The sequence below is a fragment of the Podarcis muralis genome, chromosome 14 (genome assembly GCF_964188315.1).
Source record: "Podarcis muralis chromosome 14, rPodMur119.hap1.1, whole genome shotgun sequence".
Lineage (NCBI taxonomy): Eukaryota > Metazoa > Chordata > Lepidosauria > Squamata > Lacertidae > Podarcis > Podarcis muralis.
The window spans coordinates 13,878,822-13,891,963 of NC_135668.1; the positions used below are offsets into that span (position 1 = coordinate 13,878,822).

Consider the following 13,142-nt stretch of genomic DNA (forward strand, 5'->3'; position numbering starts at 1 on the left):
GCAAAACCCGGTAAACTACTTCTGGGTTTACCGCTTTCACATCCCAAAGTTTGCGTAACCAAAGGGTTACGTAACCGGAGGTACTACTGTATTGCTAAGTGACTACAAAAAATTTCATGATGCGGTTTACTCTATAAAAGGTGATCAGGGTCATTTATTTTTAGTTTGTTTGTTTGTTTTATCCACTTGTTATATAGAAAAGCAGCTTACATATTTCTACAACCATGAGAAATGCCCTACACCATCGTTTGGCCTGGTCATTTGGCTTATACATTGGACAACTTTCGCTTTAATTTCAATCCAAGTACATGCTGTCCCGGAAAGTTTTCAGATGCAGCATTTTCATCTAGAGCCAGAATGCCCCTATTCTTCCATGCCTATTCTCTTCTGCATTTTATCTCGCTCGGTGCAGAAAACTGTATTAGTGGCAGCAGACACACAGCCTAGTTCCTGGCGTCTAAACAGCTGTGTGTGCAACACGAAGCAAACCGTTTTAAGAGAATAGGCCTCCAGTATTGACTCTGACTGTGCACACAACATACTTTCAAAGCACATTTAAAGCACATCTCTGCTCCCCAAACAAATCCCGGAAACAGTAATTTGTTAAGGGCGTTGGAACTGTAGCTCTGTAAGTCGACTACAATTCCCAGGATTCCTGAGGGACTGTGCTTTAAATGTATGGTGCATATGCAGTTTAAATATACTTTAGATTGTGGAAAGTTCTTTGTTTTCTAATTGCATTTTGACACTTCTTCGGATACTTATTGCAACCAAATTTTGCACGATGGTTTCTGAGATCAAGGAACAGGTTTTCATCTTATGCTTGGATACAAGAAACTGGGCTCTCCAAATACAGCCTATGAAGTACTAATTTGGTGATGGCATCTCTGGTCTGTTACCGAAATAAATTGATTCATTCATTCGTTTGGTGATACTGTATTTTTTGCTCTATAAGACTTGTTCCCTCCTAAATAGTAAGGGGAAATGTGTGTGCGTCTTATGGAGTGAATGCAGGCTGTGCAGCTATCACAGAAGCCAGAACAGAGGAGGGATTGCTGCTTTCACTGCGTAGCGATCCCTCTTGCTGTTCTGGCTTCTGAGACTCAGAATATTTTTTTCCTTGTTTTCCTCCTCCAAAAACTGGTGCGTCTTATAGAGCGAAAAATATGGTAAGTTTCTTTCCCGTTGGAGAAGTGCTTCTAGGAGGGAAAGCAAATGTAAGGAGGAATCAGCTCAAAACATCAATAATCACCCCTCCACACACCCCAAAAACATAGGATGCATACCAAGTGCATAAAAAATAAATAAAAGTTCCAGTGATGTTTGGAAGTACACTAAATCATCCCTCTTGGGTAAGACTTCTGTTCTCCTTTGAGTAACACTCAACATGATGTTGGTGTGCTGCAATAGGGTTGTTGTTTTTTAGAGACTCAACAAACAGTATGCTCTCTCTTGACCTTCTCTAGCCCAGGATGATTGGATAAAAGGCTCGCTTGGGACTTCTAAAGGCTAAACTAATGTAGCCTTGTGTATTGGTACCAGGCCTGGTCAGAGAATTCCCTTCCGTAGGGAGTAATATTGTTCTGTGCTAGTGTTTTTGAAGTCCTGAATTCTTGAAAACACATCTTGATAATCTGGTGGAGCTTGTTTTCTAGGCCATGAGTACTTTGAGGTTGTTTGTTTAATAGTCTTATTATTACTTGCCAATGATGCTATAATAAGAATATTTCATCCAATTACAATAGAGTGATGATCTCTGCCTATATGGAAAGATTTTTGGCAGAGGGTAACTGAAATTGAAACGGAACTGTATAGAACAACCTTATATTTACAGAGCAAAATATCCTCTTGAATTATATACCCAGCACATGGAACCTTACAAAAGGACAATATGAGTGGACTCTCCATGCCCTTACAACAGCAAAAAGACTGATCCTGATGAACTGGGAAAATAAAAATGCGGCTCCCTTCTACGATTGGATTGAAGACTTATACAAACTCGCAACATATGAACAACTTGCAAATAAATACAGACTTGCAATGGACAAATTCAATGATATTTGGAATCCATTCTTACAAATACTGTAATAGGTTAAGATCTGGTAAAGTATAACAACCACCTTGTAAAATATATAGTTTTGGGTTTCCCTCCTCCCCCCTTTATTTTCCCTTCTACATGGGTTCTGTTTCTCTTTTTCTCTCTTTTATTTAAGTCTCTCCATGTTTAGTGCACATATAGGTAAAGGTAAAGGGACCCTGACCCTTAGGTCCAGTTGTGACCGACTCTGGGGTTGCGGCAATCATCTCGCTTTACTGGCCGAGGCAGCCAGCGTACAGCTTCCGGGTCATGTGGCCAGCATGACTAAGCCACTTCTGGCGAACCAGAGCAGCGCACGGAAACGCCGTTTACCTTCCCGCCAGAGCAGTACCTATTTATCTACTTGCACTTTGATGTGCTTTTGAACTGCTAGGTTGGCAGGAGCAGGGACCAAGCAACGGGAGCTCACCCCTTCGCGGGGATTCGAACCGCCGACCTTCTGATCGGCAAGCCCTAGGCTCTGTGGTTTAACCCACAGCGCCACCTGTGTCCCTTAGTGCACATATAGTTTTTGAACTTTCAATAAAGATGTTTAAAGGGGGGGATAATGATCTCTGCCTAATAAAGTGCTGACTACAACCCAGAATATGAAACGAAAATCACATCCTGGTTTGATTGATATATGGGTTTGTGGTAAGATACTAAACCATGGTTTCCCAGTTCAGATATAGCAGGAAACTGTGGTTTAATGTTATGGCAACAGACAGACATGGAGCACAGCAACATAATAGTCTAATACAGAGGTCAGCAACCTTTTTCAGCCGTTGGCCGGTCCACCTTCCCTCAGACCATGTGGTGGGCCGGACTATTTTTTTGGGGGGGGGGGGATGAATGAATTCCTATGCCTCACAAATAACCCAGAGATGCATTTTAAATAAAAGGACACGTTCTACTCATGTAAAAACACGCTGGTTCCTGGATTGCCCATGGGCCAGACTGAGAAGGCGATTGGGCCACATCCGGCCCCTGGGCCTTAGGTTGCCTACCCCTGGTCTAATAGAACAAGATTGTTATGTCTGCTTCTTGTCGCTTTTATCATTTTGTGGCTTTTAGCTTATTTTTTTAAATAATGATGTGAATTGTTTTGTTCATTTTGCACACCATCTTGAGAATATGGTTGAGAGGGTAGTGTCATAATACATAAATAAAAGAAACTGAATGTATGAAAAAATACCAGTGAGTTACCGGTAATTCTCCTTGCCATTTACCTTGGTGTGCCAAAAGTGACCGAGAACACAGGACCATTTTCTATACCCAGGAAAGCTCCAATACATTCATTTTTTTCGGCTTACGTAATCTGAAAACTTTTCACATTTCATGGCAGGAATTGCAGATTTGCAGCTGAGTTGACAGGGGAGTGTAGCCAATCATGGCTGCATTTATTAGCATACATACATGAAATCAGGGATTTCACATTCACACATGACATCTTTAAGTGTACAATCAACATAAAATTAAGTGTACACCTTAAAAAGGCCGTGCCTTAATTCACCCGTACTCTGACGGCCTTTGAAAAACTCTATGCCAAAAAGCATATTAGCTATTGCACAATGATGGACAGTGGATCATCACAGCCATTAACAGAATCTTTTTAAAAAAAAGAATCTGTGTTTGTTACAGCTGCAGTATGTTAATGCTATATTTACAATCTTAAATCCCATTTCAAACAAATGAAATCTCAGAAAATGATGTTTATTGCTAAACATTCTATTCAAAACAACCTAAAATAGAAGCTTAGAGTTCAGTTTAAAGAAAGATCATCTCTGTCATATTCAGAGCTGGGATCAACATTCCTCACTTCTATGTTAGCTTCGCAAAGCATAGAGGAGCAGAAAAAATGTGCAGAAGGTTTGGTGTCACCATCTACAAGCCGTCACACTGCAAAGGAGACCCATTAGCAACTTACAAATGCACAGAGATTTACACGCCTGTATTATGGTGCTAGAGGAGACTCTTGAGAGTCCCATGGACTGCAAGAAGATCAAACCTCTCCATTCTTAAGGAAATCAGCCCTGAGTGCTCACTGGAAGGACAGATCCTGAAGCTGAGGCTCCAATACTCTGGCCACCTCATGAGAAGAGAGACTCCCTGGAAAAGACCCTGATGTTGGGAAAGGTTGAGGGCACAAGGAGAAGGGGACGACAGAGGACAAGATGGTTGGACAGTGTTCTCGAAGCTACCAGCATGAGTTTGACCAAACTGCGGGAGGCAGTGGAAGACAGGAGTGCCTGGTGTGCTCTGGTCCATGGGGTCACAAAGAGTCGGACACGACTAAATGACTAAACAAGAAGATCAGGTGTGTGGAATCTTTGGTCCTCCAGAGGTTGCTGAACTACAACTCCCATCAGCCACAGCAAGCATGGCCAGGGATGATGGGAGTTGTAGTTCAACAACACAGAGAGCCAAGGATACCCCACACCTACTGTGGACGTACAGAACCAGCCAGGCTACGCCATGGCTAAGCTGAATAGGAAATAATCCTCATAGCTCACCACAGAATAAAAGTGGGTCGAGCCACTTGGCGTTCACAGATTTCTCAGACTAATAAAGTTGCCCATTGCTCGTTAAAAAAAAGTTGTGCATAATGTCATTTGTCAACTTGCAGGGAGATATTTTCTGTTCCGAAAGAAGAAAGGAAAAGTACAAGAAAGAAAATTGTTCATAATGATCTCCCCAGCATGCATCCTATTTACTTCAAATTTCACTTGTATGAGGCATAAGATATAATTGCAGCTATGACAACATTAAAAAGTTACGAACGGACTGCTTCTCATTATTGCTCCATGTGCGACTTGCATGTGTCACTAATAAAAACACGATGATATTTACTGGGGCACCAATTGCCAAGGCGTTCTTGAGTAGAGTTCTGAAAGGGAAACTTTGGCCACCCCTCTGTTTGTCATTTACCCACACATTTGGTGTTAATATTCTTTAGGCTGATTAACATGTGTATGTATATCGCTCATGATTTCAACACTCGACGTTGTATTCCTGCATTCAGCTGAATTGTGAGAATGTGTTGTTTGTTGAAAGCTGCAAGGCTGAAAGTGATGTCACTGTATCACTGGTGCAGAGTCCCATATTAGAATGCTACCATATAGCAAAAGCTCCATGCATGTAGAAAGCTAGCACATCAGGGGAAAAGTTTTAGTATATCCTCCGCAGTGATGTTCTAATTTTTATCTCTGTTTGTAAGCACCTGCATTTTAAACTGCTATAATCCAGTATTCTCTCACTACAGACCATCATCCAATTTTGCCATGGGTATACAGTCATACCTTGGTTGACGAACGCCAGTCGAATGTTTTGGCTCCTGAACGCTGCAAACCCAGAAGGGAGTGTTCCGGTTTGCAAACTATTTTTGGAAGCCAAGCATTCCGCGGCTCCTGCAGCCAATTGGAAGCTGTGCCTTGGAAGTTGAACATTTTGGAAGTCGAATGGACTCCCGGAACGGATTCCGTTCAGCTTCCAAGGTACAACTGTAGTAGACTGGCCAATGGCCCTTCTTTCCAGGGGCTTTCCAAACACAGTCAATCTGTACAACAATCCCAAGACTACATTTGGTTTCAGTCTGCTAATTCCTATCCTCCATTCCATCGCTAAAGAGTTCTGACTGATGCTTCCCAAATCTCTACAATCAGGTGGCAATCCTCTTTCTCAGGGTTAGATTGAATAAGACAACTCTCCTGATCCAACCCATTACACAGAGGGAAGAGTGTATGTGTCTGGCTGGCTCCTTCTCACCCACCTGGCATGCACAGGTGGGGACTAAATGCCTGAATACCAGCTACAAATGTACAATTCTACATATACAGGTGAAAAAAGCACATGCTTTTCTTTATTTTATTTAAAAGCATTTTAATGCAGTGGTACCTCGGGTTACAGACAATTCAGGTTACAGACTCCGCTAACCCAGAAATAGTACCTCGGGTTAAGAACTTTGCTTCAGGATGAGAACAGAAATTGTGCAGCGGTGGCGTGGCAGCAGGAGGCCCCATTAGCTAAGTGGTACCTCAGGTTAAGAACAGTTTCAGGTTAAGAACAGACCTCCAGAACCAATTAAGTTCTTAACCCAAGGTACCACAGTACTTTAAAATCTCTAAGTGGTAGGTAAAAGGTAAAGGTAAAGAACACTTGGATAGTGTCAAAGGCGACTATGGGCTTGTGGCGCTCATCTCGCTTTCAGCCTGAGGGTTCCAGCGTTTGTCCACAGACAGCTTTCCAGGTCATGTGGCCAGCAGGACTAAACTGCTTCTGGCACAATGGGACACCGTGACGGAAGCCAGAGCACATGGAAACGCCGTTTCCCTTCGCACCGCAGTGGTACCTATTTATCTACTTGCACTTACTGATCAGAGTTCAAGGGCACATTCCAGCCGGGCAAAAATAGTAACATAGGAAGCTGTTTTATACTGAGTCAGGCCATTGGTCCATCTACCCTATCAATTGTTTGTCGCTAACTGGGAGCATCTTTCCAGGGCTACAGGCAGGAGATCTCTCCCAGTCCCACCTCCTGCATGAGCACAGATGCTCTACCATTCAGCTATGGCCCTTCCTCCAGCCCTAAAGGATGGGTTTGCTTTAAGAATTTTAAGGTCTCAAATATAGCATAAATATTCATAAATGCACACACATATAAATATATGAACCATGTGTCTGAACTAGTATGGGAGAGCAATCCTGGAGCCATTTTGACTCTCCCAATGACCTCAAATATTCCTCAGCGGTAAGGGAGGCAAATGAGGAAAGCCTTCCCACTGTCTTTTTGCTTGCAAATCCTGTCTTAAGGACCTATTTGTGTATGAATAGGGTGAGCCTGTGACCTGCATTCAGGAACTAAAGTATTTACCATCACAATAGAATGGCCTGACTGCCCTGGTAATGTAATCAGTGACCATTATCAGGTATCCTGGCAGGCAGGATTTCTGCTGTAGACCGCCTCCCTCTGTGATGTATGTATGATGTTTTGGGGTGGTGGTCTTGGGCTACAGGGTGGCAATTTCAAAAGTCTATATAAGGGCTGGTGCACCATTGTTCGGGGTTCTCCTCCCTCCTGCGTGTGGTGAGTGGGGACCCTGTCACAACAGTTCCTTGAATAAAGATCAGGCTTACTAGCCGCTTTGCTTCTCAATATACCATGGTTGGCCTCTGTTACTTTCTCCTACCAACAGGGAACCCACTTAAGGACTCTATACGGGCTCTGGAATACCCCATAAGGGAAAGGGAGCAGTTTTTCTTATAACAGGTTGGTATGTGCCAACCACAAAGCCTAGGGCTTGCCGATCGGAAGGTCGGCACTTTGAATCCCCGAGACGGGGTGAACTCCCGTTGCTCTGCCCCAGCTCCTGCCCACCTAGCAGTTCGAAAGGACGTCAAGTGCAAGTAGATAAATAGGTACTCCTCCGGCGGGAAGGTAAATGGCATTTCTGTGCACTGCTCTGGTTCGCCAGAAGTGGCTTAGTCATGCTGGCCACATGACCCGGAAGCTGTCTGCGGACAAACGCCCGCTCCCTCAGCCTATAGAGAGAGATGAGCACACAACCCCAGAGTCGTCCGTGACTGGAGCTAATGGTCAGGGGTACCTTTACCTTTACATGCCTGGAAAAGAAGCTGCGGTTGAGGGCAGAAAAGACTGGAAGGCCATGTGGGACTCCCCACTCCTGTTTTAATACTTCAATATCAGGATTCTGCATTTTGACAAATGCCTAGTAATTTCCATCACTGTCTACTGGCAAGAGATATTGCATGCGGAAAATTATAAAGGCGTGCTTCTTACTTGCCATCAATGAGTACTTCGGCCTGCCGGTTGTTCACCTGGTTGTCACTTTTGTGGCGAAACTGCAAGGGGTTAAAAGGAAGAAGAAAAAACAGGCCTGTCAATGCCCAGGTAAGTGTGGTACACAGTACTCCACAATTAGGTTCCAGCCAGACTACGTTTTTTTAAATGAAGTTGACTTGCAGCAGAATGTAAACAAGTTGCTTGGAACAGGAAAGTAAAATGGACTTAGCTAGGGGTTCCATTTGCAGATTTCCACATTGCTGTTTTGCAAGCCAGGAGCAGAAATGTAAGGACTAATATAAATAGTTTTCCAGATGTCTCTTTACGGGCTTTCCTGAGCGAGACTGAGAGTTGAAGTGAGGAGGCGACATCAAGGAAAGAATGCCGGAAAAGCCCATAGCTCAGGAGCACAAAATTAGGAGCTGTGTGGGAATGTTCTTTATCTGTTTATTGATCTGCAATATTTCTTATCCACACTTCACCATAAGAGCCCAGGGTCAGATACAGGAATAGAAAATAGGGTTAAAAACACAGATAATAGCATTACAATTCTAAAATGCCCAAACCCTTTCCAAACAAAGCAGAACAATATAAATTCTTCCCCATACCAAAAAAAGGTGCACCCACAAAACACGTTCAGTGTAAAGAGGTGTGTCATCAGCATATGGCAGAAGTTGTGGTTCGAGGACCCGATCCCCGCGTAGTGGAATGAAAACACGAGGACACGTGATATAAGGTTAATGGGCAAGAAAAGGCCACAACTTTATTGATTACAGCAAGTGAAAAGGTATTGGCTTAGGCATTGGATTACGTCATCTGACTCCACCCCCTCAGAGAGGGGTGAGTCTAAAACAGGGGGGTTTATTCACCAGTAGGTGGAGCCTGTTGATGCTAATCCAACTATAAGATCTCCCCTGATGTCACCGAGGGTCGTGCCATGGCCTCCCGCCACGCAGGCATCGGACAGAATACACGACCGCTGGATTCCTTTAACGGAATACCCAAAATTGAAGGCGCAGGCGATGGCCACACCTAGCCCTTCGACACACCACAACACATTATTCCAATGCCTAACCTACCCACCAATACCACGAAAGTTGTGACGATTGCTACGAGGTAGGCGAAAAAAACCAAAAGTCTAATGCTAAATGGAAAAATTCCTACCAGGCCCCCCGGACAACCAGGGCGACCAACCTAATTGTTCCCCAAAGTGCTGTTTCCAGAGTGGGCAAACTCTAGCGGCTTCCCTTTTCTAAACTTGAACTTTCAGACACATTTATTTCATCTATGAATCACTTCCCATGAGGCATCCCAAAGCAATTTGCAATATAACAAAAACACATATAAAACACTTACAAATGTTAAAAACAGCTAAAACAATTGCATATACAGTGAGGTCAAACTGGCCAGCTTGTGGTCAGCCGTCAGCAACAATAATCCTCAGGGCCAGTTCACAGCTTTTTGCTGCCTGAGGCCAGGCAAAAATTGGCAGCCTCATCTATCATGGAGCATGGTACCCAAAGTAGGTCAAGGTATTTGGGCACCTAATGCAGAAAACAATAATAATCAGGAATCTTTGCTAGCTAAGGAGTAAGGTCTACTCATGAGGGCACTACTCCTCACAAGGGCACCATCCAGCAGGTGGGGACATGAGGTCCCCCCAAAAAAATTCAAGGAGGGAGCCGGGACCTCTCAATATCCCAGAGCCACAGCAGGCTCCATTGGACCTATCCACACCTGTGACCGGCCCCATTGGGGGCTCCCCTGTAGCTGTGACAGGCCCACTGGACCTACCCACAGCCACAGCAGGCCCCCTCAGGCCTCCCCATGGCTGTGGAGGATCCCATTGGACCTCCTCCTGCCATGTGATGCCATACACACACACACACACACACACACACACACAAGTTGGGCAGAACCCAGTATGTGTGACTCCTCGTGTGTAGTTTGTTACTCTGAATGAAGTCTTAGCTTTTGGACAGGCACTCTAGCGCCTAACTACAGCCTGATGGTGATGACGATGATGATGATGCTTCGGTGATCCCTCATAGCCAAGTAAGATTGTCTTCCATAAACATGGTTTTAACAGTGAGTTTGTAAGTGACACTGAAGGCCAATTCTGGATCCACACGTCCTTCCACAGTGGGGACACAGGGTTCTGGGTGGGAGTTGATCATGGTGAGGGTTTGCCAAGAGTGCCTTCCTCTTAGCACGTTTCTCCCTTTTGTCCTGAGTTCGAGTGTCTTCAAAACCCACGTCACCTTTGGTGAAGGCTGTTCTCCAATTGGAGCGCTCGCAGGCCAGTGGTTCCAAGTTGTCAGTGTTTATACTACATTTATTTTAGATTTGCCATGAGAGAGTCTTTAAACCTCTTTTGTTGACCACCACCATTATGCTTCCCGTTTTTATGTTCGGAAAAGAGTAGTTGCTTTGGAAGACGATGATCAGGCATCTCCACAACATGACCAGTCTAACGAAGTTGACGTTGAAGAATCATTGCTTCGACACTCGTGATCTTTGCTTCTTCAAGTACACTGGCATTAGTTCACCTGTCTTCCCAAGTGATGTATAAAAATGTTCGGGGACACCGTTGATGGAATCTTTTGAGGAGTTGCAGATGGTGTTTATAAGTGGTCCATGTTTCACAAGCATACAGTAAGGTTGGTAGTACAATAGCTTTGTAAACAAGCATTTTGGTTTCCCTGTGAATGTCCCAGTCCTCAAACTCTCTAAAGCCTGATGCTAAACCTTCATGTGCCAGTGCTCTCTTGGGCTTGGGGGTGCCTCTGAGCCCTCAATAACAGCTAAATGGAGCTGAAGTGCCATAATGCCCAACAGTCCTGGTTCTACCTCACTGTTGCCTAACCTCACCTGTCCCTCTGTATCATGTGTAGGGAATCTTTGGCCCTCCAGATGTTGCTTAACTACAGCTCTCATCAACTTCAGCAAGCATGGCCAAGGCCCAAGGATTGTGGAAGTTGTTGTTGAGCATCTGGAGGACCAAAGTTTACCTGCACCAGTTCCATATGGTTCCCTTCAGGAAGGATGAGGTCCTCCTCTGAAGAAGACTCCTTTAGTGGGTGCCTGATATGCACCCTCAAGAAAGAAAGAAAGAAAGAAAGAAAGAAAGAAAGAAAGAAAGAAAGAAAGAAAGAAAGAAAGAAAGAAAAGGACCCACAAGGTAACCAAGAATTACTCAGGCACAATGTGAAGTCTTCTTACAAGCAAGAATTGATGGACAGATGAAGGCTGATGAACCATTGAGACACTAATGACTCAAGCAGCCGCCAGTTTAGTTGTTGACTGCAAGGCCTTCATTTCTATTGCTTTGCAAGATCAAAGGTTTGCCCTGTTGCAATGCCAGAGAATATTTCGCAAAACCACAGAACTGTTTCCCACTGGAGTCAAGCCAGTGGATGCGAAAGAAAAAGAGCCCCACCTTCCTCAGTTTTAGCTCCACGTTGCTCATCTGCGCTAGAACCTTACTAAATATTATCAGAATATGATGCAAGATCTTTTTAAGAAGAAAGACGTTTAAGAATTTTCTTAAAAACCAAACGTGTGTTTCTTCCACTACCCACTGTTGTCTGGAAATGCCCTGGCAAAGAAAAAGACCAAGGGTTTTCCCCCACCCTCAATTTTTTAAAACTTTTAATGGTTTCCTCTAACTCATTTCAATTTGATGTATGTTTATTAATGGAATCCTCAAAGCCCCGGGGAGGATTCAGTGAAGAATTCAAGTTTTTTCATCTCCTGCTGAACTGTTTCACAACATCCAAAAACTCCCAGAGAAATCTCCCAATGAAATGCCTGTTTTTGCAGAACTCCTACCCTGGTTCAAAAAACCAGAACACCCTCCAAACAAACCCAGAAACTTACTGAACTACAGCTCCCACCAGCCCCAGCAAGCTTGGTCAATGGCCTAAGAGTTGCAATTCAGCAACAACTGGAAGACCATCTGAACTTATATACACACACACACACACATATATACACACACACATTTGTATTGGTTTTTTTAACATTTCCAACAATCATTTAACATAACTTCTTATCTTATACAATATTGTGACTTCCATCGGCAACTTCTGAAGATTTCCCGTTCTTTATCGCTTGTTCTGCATTTCTTAATTTCTCTATTACTTTTAATTGTCCTTAACTAATAATTCTCATCACAGTCTTTCTTGCAATGTTTCAAATAATCCTCCTTACAGAACTTCTTGCAATCCTACTAGCGTAATCTGTTTATTACAATTGCTTTTCAAATAGTTCAAATATTTACTCCAGTCTTCTAAGAATCACTGATCCTGCAGGTTTCGAATCCTTCCTGTTAATTTGTCTAATTCTGCATAGTCCATTAATTTCATTTGCCATTCTTCTTTCGTCGGTAATTCTTGACTCCATCTGAACTTCATCTGCGCTATTGAGTTCCCTGTGAATGCAGTATCCTGGCTGATCCCAGCAGGCGTGCTCTGACAGCCACTCAGCTGATCCGTGGGGAAAGCAAGACTCCTCTGCCAATGCACAATCAGAAGCACATTTTAAGGCTCCCAATTCTGCATTGGCAACTGTAGGCCTGTCTCTCCCATGTCTGATTTCACCCATGGCATCAGGTGCAGGGCAGGTGGGTGTGGTTTGGGGAAAACAGCCTCATGGGCCACACTGAAACCCTAAGTAGGTCCATGAGCTGTGGTAACTGTGCCCCTGAAGGACCAGGTGTGTAGCCTGGGAGTCATTATGGACTCACAGCTGTCCATGGAGGCGCAGGTCAATTCTATGTCCTGGACGGCTGTCTACCAGCTCCACCTGGTACGCAGGCTGAGACCCTTCCTGCCCGCAAACTGTCTCGCCAGAGTGGTGCATGCTCTAGTTATCTCTTGCTTGACCTCCTGCAATGCGCTCTACATGGGGCTACCTTTGAAGGTGACCCGGAAACTGCAATTAATCCAGAATGCGGCAGCTAGACTGGTGACTGGGAGTAGCCACCAGGACCACATAACACCGGTCCTGAAAGACCTACATTGGATCCCAGTATGTTTCTGAGCACAATTCAAAGTGTTGGTGCTGACCTTTAAAGCTCTAAATGGCCTCGGTCCAGTATACCTGATGGGGAATCTCCAACCCCATCGTTCAGCCCAGACACTGAGGTCCAGCTCCAAGGGCCTTCTGGCGGTTCCCTCCCTGAGAGAAGTGAGGTTACAGGGAACCAGGCAGAGGGCCTTTTACAAAAACTATACCATTCAGTATTCCATTATTACATCCATC

The 13,142-nt window shown here is 44.2% G+C and overlaps 1 protein-coding gene across 1 annotated transcript in view; it reads right to left on the reverse strand.

Annotated features, from left to right (window-relative positions):
- The window catches only part of ATP8B4 (ATPase phospholipid transporting 8B4 (putative)), a 111,953-nt gene that overhangs the window by 78,236 nt on the left and 20,575 nt on the right, over window positions 1-13,142 (reverse strand). The window contains exon 7 of the mRNA XM_077918800.1: window positions 7,875-7,936. Coding sequence (XP_077774926.1) covers window positions 7,875-7,936 — 62 coding nt within the window. The remainder of the gene's footprint in view (window positions 1-7,874; window positions 7,937-13,142) is intronic.